This window comes from Pholis gunnellus, assembly GCF_910591455.1.
Source record: "Pholis gunnellus genome assembly, chromosome: 21".
Taxonomy (NCBI): Eukaryota; Metazoa; Chordata; class Actinopteri; order Perciformes; family Pholidae; genus Pholis; species Pholis gunnellus.
The window spans coordinates 5,323,521-5,338,312 of NC_136548.1; the positions used below are offsets into that span (position 1 = coordinate 5,323,521).

At 42.7% G+C, this 14,792-nt stretch overlaps 2 protein-coding genes across 2 annotated transcripts in view; one reads left to right on the top strand and one right to left on the bottom strand.

The window, feature by feature from the left end:
• Positions 1 to 14,792, top strand: part of rab26 (RAB26, member RAS oncogene family) — a gene marked incomplete at both ends in the record, with an annotated part of 90,833 nt that overhangs the window by 53,538 nt on the left and 22,503 nt on the right. The window lies entirely within an intron of this gene.
• Positions 1,919 to 4,504, bottom strand: LOC306712876 (uncharacterized protein; the record flags this gene model as incomplete). The annotated part of the gene is made up of 2 exons (XM_079182329.1): positions 1,919 to 2,679; positions 3,448 to 4,504. 2 exons carry the CDS (start codon positions 4,502 to 4,504, stop codon positions 2,621 to 2,623), a joined length of 1,116 nt encoding a protein of 371 aa, XP_079038455.1. The 3' UTR covers positions 1,919 to 2,620.

The window sequence follows — 14,792 nt, forward strand, 5'->3', positions numbered from 1 at the left end:
TCAGTTATATCAGAACTGGAGAGCATTTCTGAGCCTGGGCAAGAGGTTCGGTTGACAGATGGTTCATATAATCAACTGCCAAGTATTTTTTTGAAAGCGCCTGCCCTTTTTCCAAACAGTTTCCAATCACGGCCTCTCAGATGGTTCTGTGTAACGAACAATGTGGCGGATCAGGTTCAGTCCCGTTAGAAGTCACCACAGAAGGAGAAATGAATAGTGAAACTCTTGACGGTCGGATACAAAGCAAATACGACGACGCAAAGTCGGTTCTGTTTTCCATCCCGTACTTGAAGCAAAGGCAAATAACTGTAGGTCTGATTGCACACAGTGTGTTTTGCCAGAGGGATTCTGTAATGACCCTTGTGTAACCAGACTCCTCTTCATTGTATTTGTCTTATTGCAATGAGTTTAGAGCTGCCGTCCCTTCTTGACAGTAAGAGTTGATTTCCCAGTCGCTGATGGACATAAAGAGGCCTTACCACAGTTGAAAGTAGTGTTCAGTGTGTGAGCTAGTTTTAACTGAAAGCAATAGATATGTTGTGGAATGATTCCTCTTTGAGATGCAGCAGCTTCAGATCTGCATGTGCAGGGTTTGCTACAGAGTGTGTGTGTGTATGGGTGTGGGGTCTCTGCATGTGTTTATGTGTGCGAATGATGATCAGCGCCGTAGTCCCACCGCTCGCTCACCTGCCTGCAGCGTTGCTTCCAGCCTGCACGGCAGATCTCTCTCCGCTCGGCTCGACACCCAGCAGCTCATCTCAGCGGACCAAACCCAGATTCACACAACTGACTGCATCCAGACTTCTCTGTCTGCATCTTTTTTTTACCTTCATTTATATTCGAACACTTATAGATTTCTTTGAACTATATCTTGATGAAATATGACTAAATATTTGACTGTGAAAGATGTTATTTTCATTAGGTTGATATAGGAAAGATCTCATTAGGTTGCTTTAGAAAATCTCGTCTTGGTTCGAGACGCCGATATAAGCTCTGAAAAAATATAGTAAGTGGACCTTGAGTCATACTAGCCTACCCCTTTCTTGCTAACGGCGCTGACAGCGCTAATACCACGGCAAACGTGCTGACTGAGCTGATAGTGTTTACCTCTGGGGGAACCCGAGGGTGGGTGCTACGCCTCTGGGACAGTGGCAACGGGACAGTTTCTTGCAACATTTAGTTGTGTTTTAACAATTGTAATTCGGTAAGTCTGCAAACCTGGGCAGAGGAAACAAGAGGTAAAAAAAAAACAAGTGTTGGTCTTTGGCTGCTACTTCTTGAATTTAGGCCAATATTTTGTGTTTTTATATTGTCTTTTGGGTCCTCTCAATGGTTTTAATTGCAACTTTTACTGTTGCTGTATAAACACCATGTGTCTGAAGGGCTTTCCTTGGCATTTATAAGACTGTTGTTTGTAGTTGTGACCAGTATTTTCACAGAGATAACATAGACGTGGTTTTCTTGCAATTATCCCAGCGATTTCCCAGTAAGCAGCTGTTCCTTTGTGATTTGACGGTCTGTGTAAACTTTAAGCTTTTTTGCCATCGTGAGCCCATTTTTCTGTTTATTTGACCGTGAAGATAAGCAGCAAGATTCTCAGCACTTTGCACCTGTGTGTAGTCCGCCTACGATTCCAGTCACATCGCAGCCACAAGCAAGTTAGATGTTTGCTGCCGCGCATTGTGAGTGTGTGTTTTTGCATCTGTCAGGCAAAATTGTATTGTAAGTAAGGGGCCTGCCAAGCCTGAACTGGAGCATAGCAGAATACATTCATCTGGAGGCAGAGTGTCAGAGGTATCAGACTGTGGGAATTGCTGATAAAAACAAGCAAAAGAAGCACGAATCCTTCACAAACTTTATAAACAACAGTAATCCTATTTCTACACTCGCATGGCTCCAATCATTTTAGGGCTGTGATCGTCTTTTAACAGGTTAAATCATCTGTAAAATATCACAAATAACATTCACACCTTACCAGAGACCAAAGTAATGTATTAAAAAGTTGATAATATTGTATTCAACTAACATTAATGAAAAACTGTGAGACCAAAAGTCAACATCAAATTACTTTAATGTTACTTTAAAGGTTTTACGTTCCACACATTACTCGATTGACGTAACAAACATACTTTTAAAGCCAAACCTTGATCTTTTACTAAACATAACCAAGTAGCTTTGTTGCATTTGTGGTTTGTTTCAATTCGTAACGGTAATCGCGGGTTTAAAACTGTAATTCGGGAGCAAATATGTTTCCCTCGCAGCCTAATTGAGAATGCAGTTTAGTTGGAAGTGAACGTCATTTGCCTAAAAAGCAATACTCACACAAAGAACAAACTAATATTTCCACAACAGAGAGCGCTTAGCCAAATATTCACAGCAGATATCTAACCGGACTGTATGGCGGAGAGGTTAAACATCCCGCAGTGCTGACGTAATAATAGTCATCTGTGTCAGAGGGGCGGCTTCAAAAGTGTCTCTCAACTCCAGCAATCTCATACGCTTGAGTAAAAAAAGTGGACCATGATGTGCCAACCAACCCCAGGACATACAGTGCATGGACTGTAATCTGTACAACTGCTCCTGGTAGTTCGGGGTGTTGGAAGTGTTAAGAAGTGTCTCCTCAGCCGGGGAAGCGTGGCGTTGACCTCTCCCTGTCACAGCTGGTGTCCACACGCAGTCCTGCTGAAACACAAGACAATGCTGTTACTATTGACTGGCTACTGTAACGCCCCACTTCTCCTCTCAGCACATGAGAAAGGAAATCAATCGAAAGTAAATCAGGAGGAAAGGCACCCGGGCATCTACAAATTAGATCTTCTGCAAACTTTGAAGACAGTGTTGTGCATCATCTTCATGTACAGTACAACACATTTCTCTTAAACACATATCTGCACCAGCATGAGGAGTACTACTCGTACTACTAGTAGCTGTATAAAGAACAGCTGGTGGTGTCATAAGGGGTATCTTAGCTGGAGCTGGAAGAAAACAGTTTGAATGGAAACCTCCGCCCTCCTCATTGGAGGACGATCTTTATTTCTTCTTTTACATTTCGTGTTCCTTCTCTTCTAACTCTAATCCTGTGGCTGAACCTGAATGATTAAAATCATTGAAGATGAATGCTTCATTAATATTGAACAAAAGAAGAGCAAGCCTCTGCGTTCAAGTACATTCATTATTCCAGTTGATCCCATCAGTTTGTCACCATCCCTGCAGCATAATGTCTTGTACTTTTATCATTCCTACTGATGTTTTACCACCGGTTCAGTTATTCTCCATGTTGGTGTTGAAAATAAATATTGCTTCCAAGGAGGATGTCTGTGCTCAACACCGTTGGATCCTAACTTTTAAAATCACCCACGGACACGTTCTGCATGTTGAATTCTGTCTTTGTGTCCATGTAGCATTCTTCCTCATATAGCAGTGGATTTGGGAGATTTTAGTGCTTACCAGTGATTCCAGCATTCAGGCCGCTGTGGTCCTCGGTCTGGTGTGAACGTTTAGCTCGTGGCTTTATGACACTGCTGTAAGTGATTTCCTCATCAGCTGTCAAAGGCCCACGACGTTGGTGTGAATGAGTCATCAGTTTTGCTATTTGTCTCGCCATGGACGTTTTTTCTGGAACCGGTGGCGGAATTTTGCGCGGCCGAGCGGTCCCCCCCGCCCCCTCTTCTTCAAAGACGTCGTCGGACTCGTCCAAAAGGGTGAGCGGGCGGAGGTGCACGTCGCGGAGCTCCTCGAGGGTCACCACGGGCAGAGGGGTCACCAGGGACCCGAGGAAGGCCGAGGAGTCGGAGTGGCGGCGACGGGGTGGTTTGGGTCTGAGAGGGGGTTTGTTTTCACGAGGGGGGTCCGGATTAGCAGCGTCGACTGGTCGTGAGTTAACAGCAGGACTAGATTCGGGTTCGGGGAGGACGACTGGGAGGGGGATCTGCAGAGACAGCCTGTTGGCGCGAGCCCGGGGGGACGTGGAGCTGGACTTGGGACGCAGCTTCCAACCTAGAGGGTCGTGGCCGGTGATGACGGATGTCTGGACAGGAGGAGGAGGAGAGGAGCAGGAAGAAGTGGAGGACGACGAGGAAGAGGAGGATGAGCCGAAGACTCCGAAGGGGGGGCAGGAGTAGCGTTTGAATGAATGATGGGGTGCAGCGTGGGGTCGGGGGAGAGACACTCCGCGCTGAGGAGGCTGCGGTTCCTTCTTGTCCTTCTTCACAGTGATGACCGGCGAGGTCCCACACTTGCCAAAGTCGTGTGACCACCGCCGCTGGTGAGAACGTGGCGTCACGTTAGAGACGGAGACTGTTGAGGAAGAGCGCTCTCTGGGCTGCTGGCTGCGTGTTGCGACATGTCCCGGTCCTCGTCTGTTCTTGCAGTCTCGGTTCTGTGCGCTGAGGCGCACGTGATCAGCTTCGGACACTTTTTCACTCAGCTGGCCACACTGAGCGTTGCTGCCATTGCCGCAGGCTGGGCGAGCACCGCCATTAATAGCGAGGGAGCGTTTATTCATCTTCCTTGAAGTGTTGGGCAGGTCTGGCGAGCATGAATAACCCTGTGAAGTCAAACGTGTAGAACATGAGAGGACGCAGGGAGGGTTTTGGTTTTCAGTTTTGAAAAGAGGAACAGGAAACGCCCATCTCTACTTCTCACATTAAAGTTTCACAACCAAGAGATATGAGCCGCAGTGTGGATTTATAAAAGGATGTTGTTGATCAACTGAAAACCACCTGTTTAAATATGAAAAGGTATTTATGACATTTATATAGTTATTCAACTATTGTTAAGCTTTTACCTAAAATGCTATCGCTATTGTAACTGGAACAAATAACTCAGTTGTGTTCTTCATACAGCTTCAAGTTTGATCACTTTCACACCAGAAAAAGACGAGGTCAGCATACCAGACCAAGTCGAGCTTTTGCAGCAGTGCATTCTTTAAATATTCAGTTTTAATGTTAACCATGAATTCTGCTTTGTACTTGAGGGATTGTGTTATTTTCCTCGCAACAATTACAGTCTTGCTTAAAATGATGAATAAAGAGGTTCGATTAAACTACCGCTGTGTTGCAAACACCAATAAACATTCTCACCAAATAACTGAGCTAAACTCTGAACTCAATCGGTAAACTAAAACGTAGTACTTTAAAATAATCAAATTATTATACCTAAACACAGAGGAATGAACACTGACATGTTTACAATGTGATTATAAAAATATAAAACATTGTTTACCTGCAGAGCTGCGTGGATCTTACTTCTCATCCAAACGGGACTAATTTCTTTCTCACATCTCTTTGTTAATATCACTCTCTCTCTGTATTTCCCCACCCAGGGACCCACGAACATCTGACCACAGCTTCCTCAAACCAACACCCAGAAGAAACACACACACACACACACACCTACACACACACACACACACACACACACACACACACACACACACACTAACTTGAGGCAGAATTTCAAACAACATACTCTTCACGTGAAGCCTGACGAAGCGTTTCCTCTGATCGAATGACTTCACGTGAGGACTTTAGGTTGGCAGCACACAAAAAGCAGGTTTTTTTCAAAGAGTATCAACATATTGGAGTTCTTAAAATGTTTCTCAAGAGCAGAAATAATGTACATTTATGTTACAATGCAGAAAAAAAGAAATCTATTACATTCTTCTTCGGACAAATTGTCCTTTTCAGCTTAAAGAAGGAATTTGCTTTTCACATTCATTCATTTTATTGTGAAAAGTGTTACGCCCGGTCTAGGGGAACCTGGACGCAACACAGTATAAGGACTTCCTCTCTCTCTCCCACTCCCAAGAACGACCAGTTATCCCAATGTTCAGTCCATGATATTTATTAGTGACGCCATTGGTAGCGATATACGTCAGGGTGAGCCTGGCCCAAAATAATAAACAAAACAAGCTTCGTTAATCAACTATCTAACCTACCCAAACTGAACAAAAGAAAAGAGAGGCAGCTTCCCTAACTCCCTACCCAAAACAGGAGAAAACAGAGTAAACAAAAGAGCGGCTCACCCCTACCACTACAGGGACTGTTTATAGAATGCACTAGGGCGGTCGCCCCGATCTGTATCCGATGCAGCACGGTCCGTTTGGGAGTCGGAGAGAAGAGAGAGAGACGGCCGGCCTCCACAGGTGCCTTCTTATGTCCCGCCTCATGAGTCCCCCGTCCAATCACCGGTCACCTACAGGTAGCACTGAAAACTGTCACACTACACAGCCCCAACCTCAGGCAGGGAGGCACACAGCATATAAAATCCTATATTATGACTCGCAGTCATAACAAAAGTGAAATAATAATTTGCCTTTTGAACAAAACTCAAGTTAAAATCTGGTTGGCCAGCTCTCTATTAATACAGGCGATGACAGAACTCTCTTTTTTCCTTTATTTCCTTTCATTTATTTCATTGTATTTATTTTTATTCTATTATATCCATAATTGTTGAGGTAACACTACAGGTACATTGGTTAATGTGTTTGGGTTGGAGAGGGGAGGCTGCTCATGTTTATGTGACATGAAAACCTCCTGAATATAAGTTAAAACAAGTGTAATTGTACAAAAATCAAGGCATCCTGAGCCAAATAACAAAAAGTGGTAGCACTCAAAGTCTATTCTGAATCCAAAGTTACAGGTCAGATATGCTACTGGTTTACACGACAGGAGTTTGGTGCAAGTATCTTACCACAGCATCCTACATCAGACCCACGGGAAGCTTGAAGTGAGCTCTGAGGCAGACTGGCACAAAGACTTCCTGCCCCCAGGTAGCACTGAAAACTGGCCGACCATCTTTACACTCTGCTGACGGCAGCCTGCGGCTTGCCCCACACAGTGACCTATCACTGGCAGGACTCAAGAGCGCGACTGAGTCTTCCCCCCAGTTCAAACACTCACCGTCAGCATGGCTCCGAGAAGCCAGCTACTACCTGGGGGCAGTTCTGAAAATATGCTGCGGCCTACCTCAGAGCTGTCCAGCTGTCCTCTATGGAGTTGTTTTTTTCCATACTATACAACATTTCTACAACTGTGTGATTATAAATACCGTGGCTCATTGGGTAGAGAGGGTCGTCCGGTAACCGCAAGGCCGGCGGTTTCATCCTTGGCTGCTACATGTCCTGTGCCGAAGTATACCTGAGCAAGACACTAAACCCAGCCCACTGCTCCCAATATGCTAGGGATTGGTTAAATGCAGAGCTTGAATTTCATATGTATATAATGACGACTATAATACATTTAATTTCATTATATTTTTTAAATAAAGATGTCTACATTTCCCTTTCTGTCCTGTAAGCTAAGCTCTTTTTTATTCTACTAAGTAAATAATCAATGTGAACAATTTGATATTCAAGGAGGGATTTGGTAATCCTAAAATCAGTCTGGTGGCACCAAACATCCTGAGCCAAATAACAAAAAGTGGTAGCACTCAAAGTCTATTCTGAATCCAAAGTTACAGGTCAGATATGCTACTGGTTTACACGACAGGAGTTTGGTGCAAGTATCTTACCACAGCATCCTACATCAGACCCACGGGAAGCTTGAAGTGAGCTCTGAGGCAGACTGGCACAAAGACTTCCTGCCCCCAGGTAGCACTGAAAACTGGCCGACCATCCTTACACTCTGCTGACGGCAGCCTGCGGCTTGCCCCACACAGCGAGCTAACACTGGCAGGACTCAAGAGCGCGACTGAGTCTTCCCCCCAGTTCAAACACTCACCGTCAGCATGGCTCCGAGAAGCCAGCTACTACCTGGGGGGCAGTTCTGAAAATATGCTGCGGCCTACCTCAGAGCTGTCCAGCTGTCCTGTGTGGAGTTGTTTTTTTTCCATACTATACAACATTTCTACAACTGCAGTTGGCAGAGCGCTACTGAGTCTTCCCCACAGTTCGAACGCTCACCGTCACCTTTGGTTTCGAGAAGCCATGGGCTACTAACCAGAATGTAGTTGTTAACATATACTGCAGGACACTCTCCAAACAGCTCAACACAGTGAGCATGAATCTGCTTACATGAAAGGGCAACACCCGACTGTAATAGGTTGAAAAGCCTCAGCCAACGAGCCGGATGATAGACCTTCACGTCAACAGGGAGCCCCCCAGGAAGCCTGACCACAGTCAAATAAAATAAAACTGTACTATAAATTATGAGCAGTTGTTTTCCCACGGCCTACCTCAGAGCCTCAGAGCTGTCCGGCTGTCCTCTGTAAAGTTTTGGAAGATACTGAGTTTAATTTGCATATTAACCTGGCTTCATACATAAGATGACACGTCAACATTCTAATTTATTCGAGTCACAGAACAGTGCATGTTCCATCCAGCATTCTATTCTATTCTCAAGGGCAGATAATGTCTTCTTTTAGGGATTCACTATTTGCTAGTCCAGCGTTCACTATGTTTTCCATGGCACAGTTTTCACAAAACTCCACACATTATGACTCGTTAGCAGTAATGAAATAACCCAGTATATTACAAATAAAATGTGTCTATTGCTTTGCAGAGTCACAAGTCAGAACAAAAGTTTAAGCTGTTGCAAGTAACTCAACAAATTCTCCTTTTAAGTTAATAAGCTGTCTATGTTTGCAAATTCATATTCAAATGCTAATATATTGCATCCCGTGTACTTGATGGTAACTATAGCAACATCCAATCTCACCTGCTCCTGAGTTTGGGAATTAGTCAGTTGATGGATTTAAGACCTTAAAACTGTTTTGAACTGAAGTATTTGGTGGTTAATAGTTAAATAATAATTATAAGTCTTTCTATTAATTATTTTTTGTTTGCGTGGCACGTTTCACCGCTCTGATTGGAAGAAAAGATTACCCAATTTACATTTTACTACTATGACTTTTTTTGACATAATATAGGCCTACTATGACTTTATTCAATATGCTATACTGTGACTTATTTATTACTTTATTCGACATGCTAAAGCTAAACTATGACTTTTTTAGCTTGTGAAGTAATTCATATTTTGCTAGCTACAATGTTAGCGAGCAAGCAAGCTAAGGTTAGCCAGCTAGCTGTAATTTAGCTATGCTGCATGGATTTGGCAAAAACTTTTTGGACATACTTTATATGACTTTTTTCAATATACAATACTTAAACTTTTTAGACATACTGTAATGTGGCTTTTCTTTGACTTGGTCCATAATATTTTGCGACAAAGGATGTTCTGCTTAATGTTTAAAATGTAAAAGGTATTGTGGACTCTCAGTACAAATATTCATTTTTAATTGAAAGCTTTCTAAAATTCCTCTTTTTGGGGTCCCAGTAAAGGAGGACGATGCTGTAGGATCTCTGAAGTACTTAAACTGCAGGCTTGCTATCTTAGTGAGCGTGCAGTATGAGAAAAACGGAACTGTGATCTCTTCGTATCACCGCTGTGCTTTCTGAAAGTTGGCATGCTTCGAATGGGATCAACATTTATATGGCCTGTGAGAATGCTTCCTGTTAAAGGGTGAAATTAGCCGTGTGTGTTTCTATTTTTTGGAACCTTTATCAAATGCAGTCAGTTGTAACTTTTATTTTCTCACTTTGTTACCATAGACCTTTATGTCTTTTTTTTTTTTGTATCTGATATCTCTTTGTATCACCGCTGTGCTGTCAGAGTCATGCAGAGATTAGCTGTGAAATATTGTGTAATTTACATAAACACACATGACTGGATGAGATGCAGGATGAGGAGGAGCTTGTTGATGGCAGAGAGGAACCCTCAGAGGGAATTATTGTCCTGTGAATGACTTACTGTTTTCAGCCATAAGATTGTTAAGACTATATTTTCAGGGATCATTTCTATAGTGTTTGATTTGAGAAATTTGTTTCTAAAGTGTTTGGTCTTGCTAACCACGATGATGAGATGCAATATTTCCCACTGAGCGTGAAGTGGGCACAGAGAAGTGATTCAGTTCACACACTTTCTGCCATTGATGACCGTTCTTTACTTCCTTGTGGAGTTAAGAGGTGGAGAATATGGACAGAGTGGTTTTCAGAATAAGTAAATGTCAAAAGAACACGGTTGTTTCGCCAATACATGTTAACATACAGCAGAGCTCTAAACAAAAGTGGAGACAACACGCTTCAATGGGGCTAACATGTATATTGCCTGTGAGACTGCTTCCTGTTAAAGGGTGAAATTAGCCGTGTGTGTTTCTATTTTTTGGAACCTTTATCAAATGCAGTCAGTTGTAACTTTTATTTTCTCACTTTGGTACCATAGACCTTTATGTCTTTTTAGGGCCCGAGCACCGACGTAGTCGGAGCGGAGGACCTATTGTAATCGTAATGTTTATTATTATTAGGGCCCGAGCACCGACGTAGTCGGAGCGGAGGACCTATTGTAATCGTAATGTTTATTATTATTATTATTAGGGCCCGAGCACCGACGTAGTCGGAGCGGAGGACCTATTGTAATCGTAATGTTTATTAGGGCCCGAGCACCGACGTAGTCGGAGCGGAGGACCTATTGTAATCGTAATGTTTATTATTATTAGGGCCCGAGCACCGACGTAGTCGGAGCGGAGGACCTATTGTAATCGTAATGTTTATTATTATTATTATTATTATTATTCTTCCGATTATTTTTCATGTTTCGTCGCAAAAAGGAGGTGCTTGGGATTCTGGCAACATTTTGAAATTTTGCACGCAAGCCAGAATTTTTGAAAATTGCAGTCTGATTGGGGTGTCCAGCTGCGTTTTGAAATATTGGCTCGCTAGCGCCCCCTATTGAGTAGCCCCAACATTGGGTTTCACCTAGCTGTATGAAATTTGGTAGGTATGTGGAACGTGATGGGGCGTACAAAAAATCCTCTTGGAATTTTTCACTAAACCAAACAGGAAGTCGGCCATTTTGAAGTGTATGACGTTTTTGGACCGTTTCAAGGCATCATACTTTAATGAACTCCTCCTAGAGATTGAACCCGATCGACTTCAGACTTGGTCAGTATGCTCTTGAGACCTTGGCAGTGAAATGTTACTCAAAGATCAAAAAGTTATCATACTATGTATCCGTGGCGTGGCGTCAAAAAAACACCATTCGCCATGAAAAAGGAAGTAGTTGTAACTCGGCCCTACATTGTCTAATCTGCTCCAAATCTCTCATATGTCATATCATCCTGACTCAGAACACATCTATATGAAAATGTAGAATCATAGTAAGAGCGCCACCTATTGGCAACTGGAAGTTATACGTTTTGTACTTTGACATCCTGCTCCTCACAGATTAATCAGATCCCTCTCAAATGTTGCCAGGAAAGCCTTAAGACCTTGATCATGCTTCATTGTGAAGATTGTAAGAAGTTGTCGAAGGGCGGCGACGTGGCGGCTCGGCGAATTTCGATCCTTCGCCATGAACGAATAAACTGATGTAACTCGACTCCACATCATCAGATCTTTACCAGATTTCACATGTTTGATTAGACTCCAGGCCTGAAGACATCTGCAGGCCAATTTTTAATCATAGTCATAGCGCCACCTACTGGTAACAGTAAGTTAAAGACTTTATACTTTGCCTTGTTTCTCTTAGTAGGTAAATCAGATCAACATCAAACTACTTCCACACAAATGTAAGAAGTTCATAATGCCAGTTCATGAAGCTTTTGATGTTTCGTCAAACGCCGTTGCCGTGGCGACGCAGTCTTCGCTGTGAAAAACGAAGGTCATTTTGAGAGGCTAAAAAAGCTCGAAACATAAGCAAACTCTGCACGCAGATTACAATCCCAAAATGTAGTGATATAAAATGCTTTTATTCATTCAGAGTGGCAAATCGGCTCAATAGCGCCCCCTACAACATTTCGACGAAGCAGCCCTCGCACTACGTTTCACATAGATTTACAAAATTTGGTGGGCACATGTATCACATGTGGACTTAAATAAAAGTCTCTTGGGACCATGCTCTAAACCCAACCGGAAGTCACCCATTTTGAATTTCTAGTGTCGTTTTTGTCATTTCCAGGCGCTGCACTTTAACAAACTCCTCCTAGGGAAATAATCGAATCAACTTCAAAATTGGTCAGTACAATCTAAAGACCTTTGTGATGAAAAGTTACTCAAAACTTGTTGTTTTGTGAAAAGCTGTTGCCGTGGCAACGCATTCTTCGCCATGAAAAATGAAGGTGTTTTTGAGGGGCTAAAAATGCTCAAAACATAACAAAACTTGTCAAACACATTTAAAATCATGAATGTAGTTATCTGATGTGACTTTAATGTGTCAGAGTGGCAAGTCGGCTCAATAGCGCCCCCTACAATATTTCGCCGATGCAGCCCTCGCAGTACGTCTCACCTAGATGTATAAAATTTGGGAAGTAGGTGTATCACATATAGACTTAAAAAAAGGTCTTAGGGCTCTAAGCTCTAAACCCAACCAGAAGTCAGCCATTTTGAATTTTGTATGAATTTATAGTGTCGTTTGTGAAATTTCCAGGCGCTCTACTTTAACGAACTCCTCCTAGGGAATTAATCAGATCAACTTAGAATTTGGTCAGAACAATCTCAAGACCTTCGTGATTGAAAGTTACTAAAAGCTTTAGGTGTCATCAAACGACATGGATTTGGTGTGGCAGCCATTTTACATGGTTCACCATCATCCATCAAGCTGTTGTAACTCTACTGTACTTTGTCAAAACTGTCCCAAACTTGACATGGTTGTTGACTGTCATGACTTTAGGACTTCTGCATGCCAATATTAACTCATAGTCATAGCGCCACCTACTGATAAGCACGGACGTAAGCAGGATTCTATAACTACAGCGGCCCAAACACTGAACTTATTAAAAGGGTTTGTGGGCACACCATGAGAAAAAGACTTCTCTGATCTAAATATGTGCAAACTAAGATGCTTGGAGAGCAAAAGTTAGATAACAGTAGGTTTTCCAAACCATATCAGTCGACATTAGTATAAATGATCTGTCCAGAGCTTCTACACGAGAATCAGGTTAAATGTCACAATGAATGCTTCACAAAACAGTCTAAAGTTACAGAAGAGCTTAAAAAGAAAACGGTGTTAAATTAAAGTGTTCAAGTAAAAGCAAATGATACTACTGTTTTCTTAACTTTCATGTAAGTCCAAATAAAATCAGGACACTGCAGGGAGTTGAACCCCATCCCAGTAAACTGACAGTCTGTTATGTTACTAACCCTGAAGCGCATTCACGCACATTCATTTTCTTGATGATCTTAACAGGCTTTCATTTATGATTGTATTGGAGGTACCCTCAACACATTTGAGGCTTAAGACCTGTCAACGCGATCTTGTTACGCTGCTGGTCGACGCAGGAAATATCATCTAACTCATGCACGCAGTTTTTGATGGTCAAAGAAACGCACGGCAGCGTCCTCCAGAGTCCTGCCAGTACCCTCGACGTGCGTGAATGTGCGAGGGCCCGGTCAATGCTGCTTGCAGCTTTAATTATTATTATTATTATTATTTTTACTCTTTTGTCGCAAAAAGGAGGTGCTTGGGATTCTGGCAACATTTTGAAATTTTGCACGCAAGCCAGAATTTGTGAAAATTGCAGTCTGATTGGGGTGTCCAGCTGCGTTATGAAATATTGGCTCGCTAGCGCCCCCTATTGAGTAGCCCCAACATTGGGTTTCACCGAGCTGTATGAAACTTGGTAGGTATGTGGAACGTGATGGGGCGTACAAAAAATCCTCTTGGAATTTTTCACTAAACCAAACAGGAAGTCGGCCATTTTGAAGTATATGACGTTTTTGGACCGTTTCAAGGCATCATACTTTAACGAACTCCTCCTAGAGATTGAACCCGATCGACTTCAGACTTGGTCAGTATGCTCTTGAGACCTTGGCAGTGAAATGTTACTCAAAGATCAAAAAGTTATCGTACTATGTATCCGTGGCGTGGCGTTAAAAAAACACCATTCGCCATGAAAAAGGAAGTTGTTGTAACTCGGCCGTACATTGTCTAATCTGCTCCAAATCTCTCATATGTCATATCATCCTGACTCAGAGCACATCTATATGAAAATTTTGAATCATAGTAAGAGCGCCACCTATTGGCAACTGGAAGTTGTACGTTTTGTACTTTGACATCCTGCTCCTCACAGATTAATCAGATCCCTCTCAAATGTTGCCAGGAAAGCCTTAAGACCTTGATCATGCTTCATTGTGAAGATTGTAAGAAGTTGTCGAAGGGCGGCGACGTGGCGGCTCGGCGAATTTCGATCCTTCGCCATGAACGAATAAACTGATGTAACTCGACTCCACATCATCAGATCTTTACCAGATTTCACATGTTTGATTAGACTCCAGGCCTGAAGACATCTGCAGGCCAATTTTTAATCATAGTCATAGCGCCACCTACTGGTAACAGTAAGTTAAAGACTTTATACTTTGCCTTGTTTCTCTTAGTAGGTAAATCAGATCAACATCAAACTACTTCCACACAAATGTAAGAAGTTCATAATGCCAGTTCATGAAGCTTTTGATGTTTCGTCAAACGCCGTTGCCGTGGCGACGCAGTCTTCGCCGTGAAAAACGAAGGTCGTTTTGAGAGGCTTAAAAAGCTCGAAACATAAGCAAACTCTGCACGCAGATTACAAGCCCAAAATGTAGTTATATAATATGATTTTATTCATTCAGAGTGGCAAATCGGCTCAATAGCGCCCCCTACAACATTTCGACGAAGCAGCCCTCGCACTACGTTTCACATAGACTTACACAATTTGGTGGGCACATGTATAACATGTGGACTTAAATAAAAGTCTCTTGGGACCATGCTCTAAACCCAACCGGAAGTCACCCATTTTCAATTTATTTTGAATTTCTAGTGTCG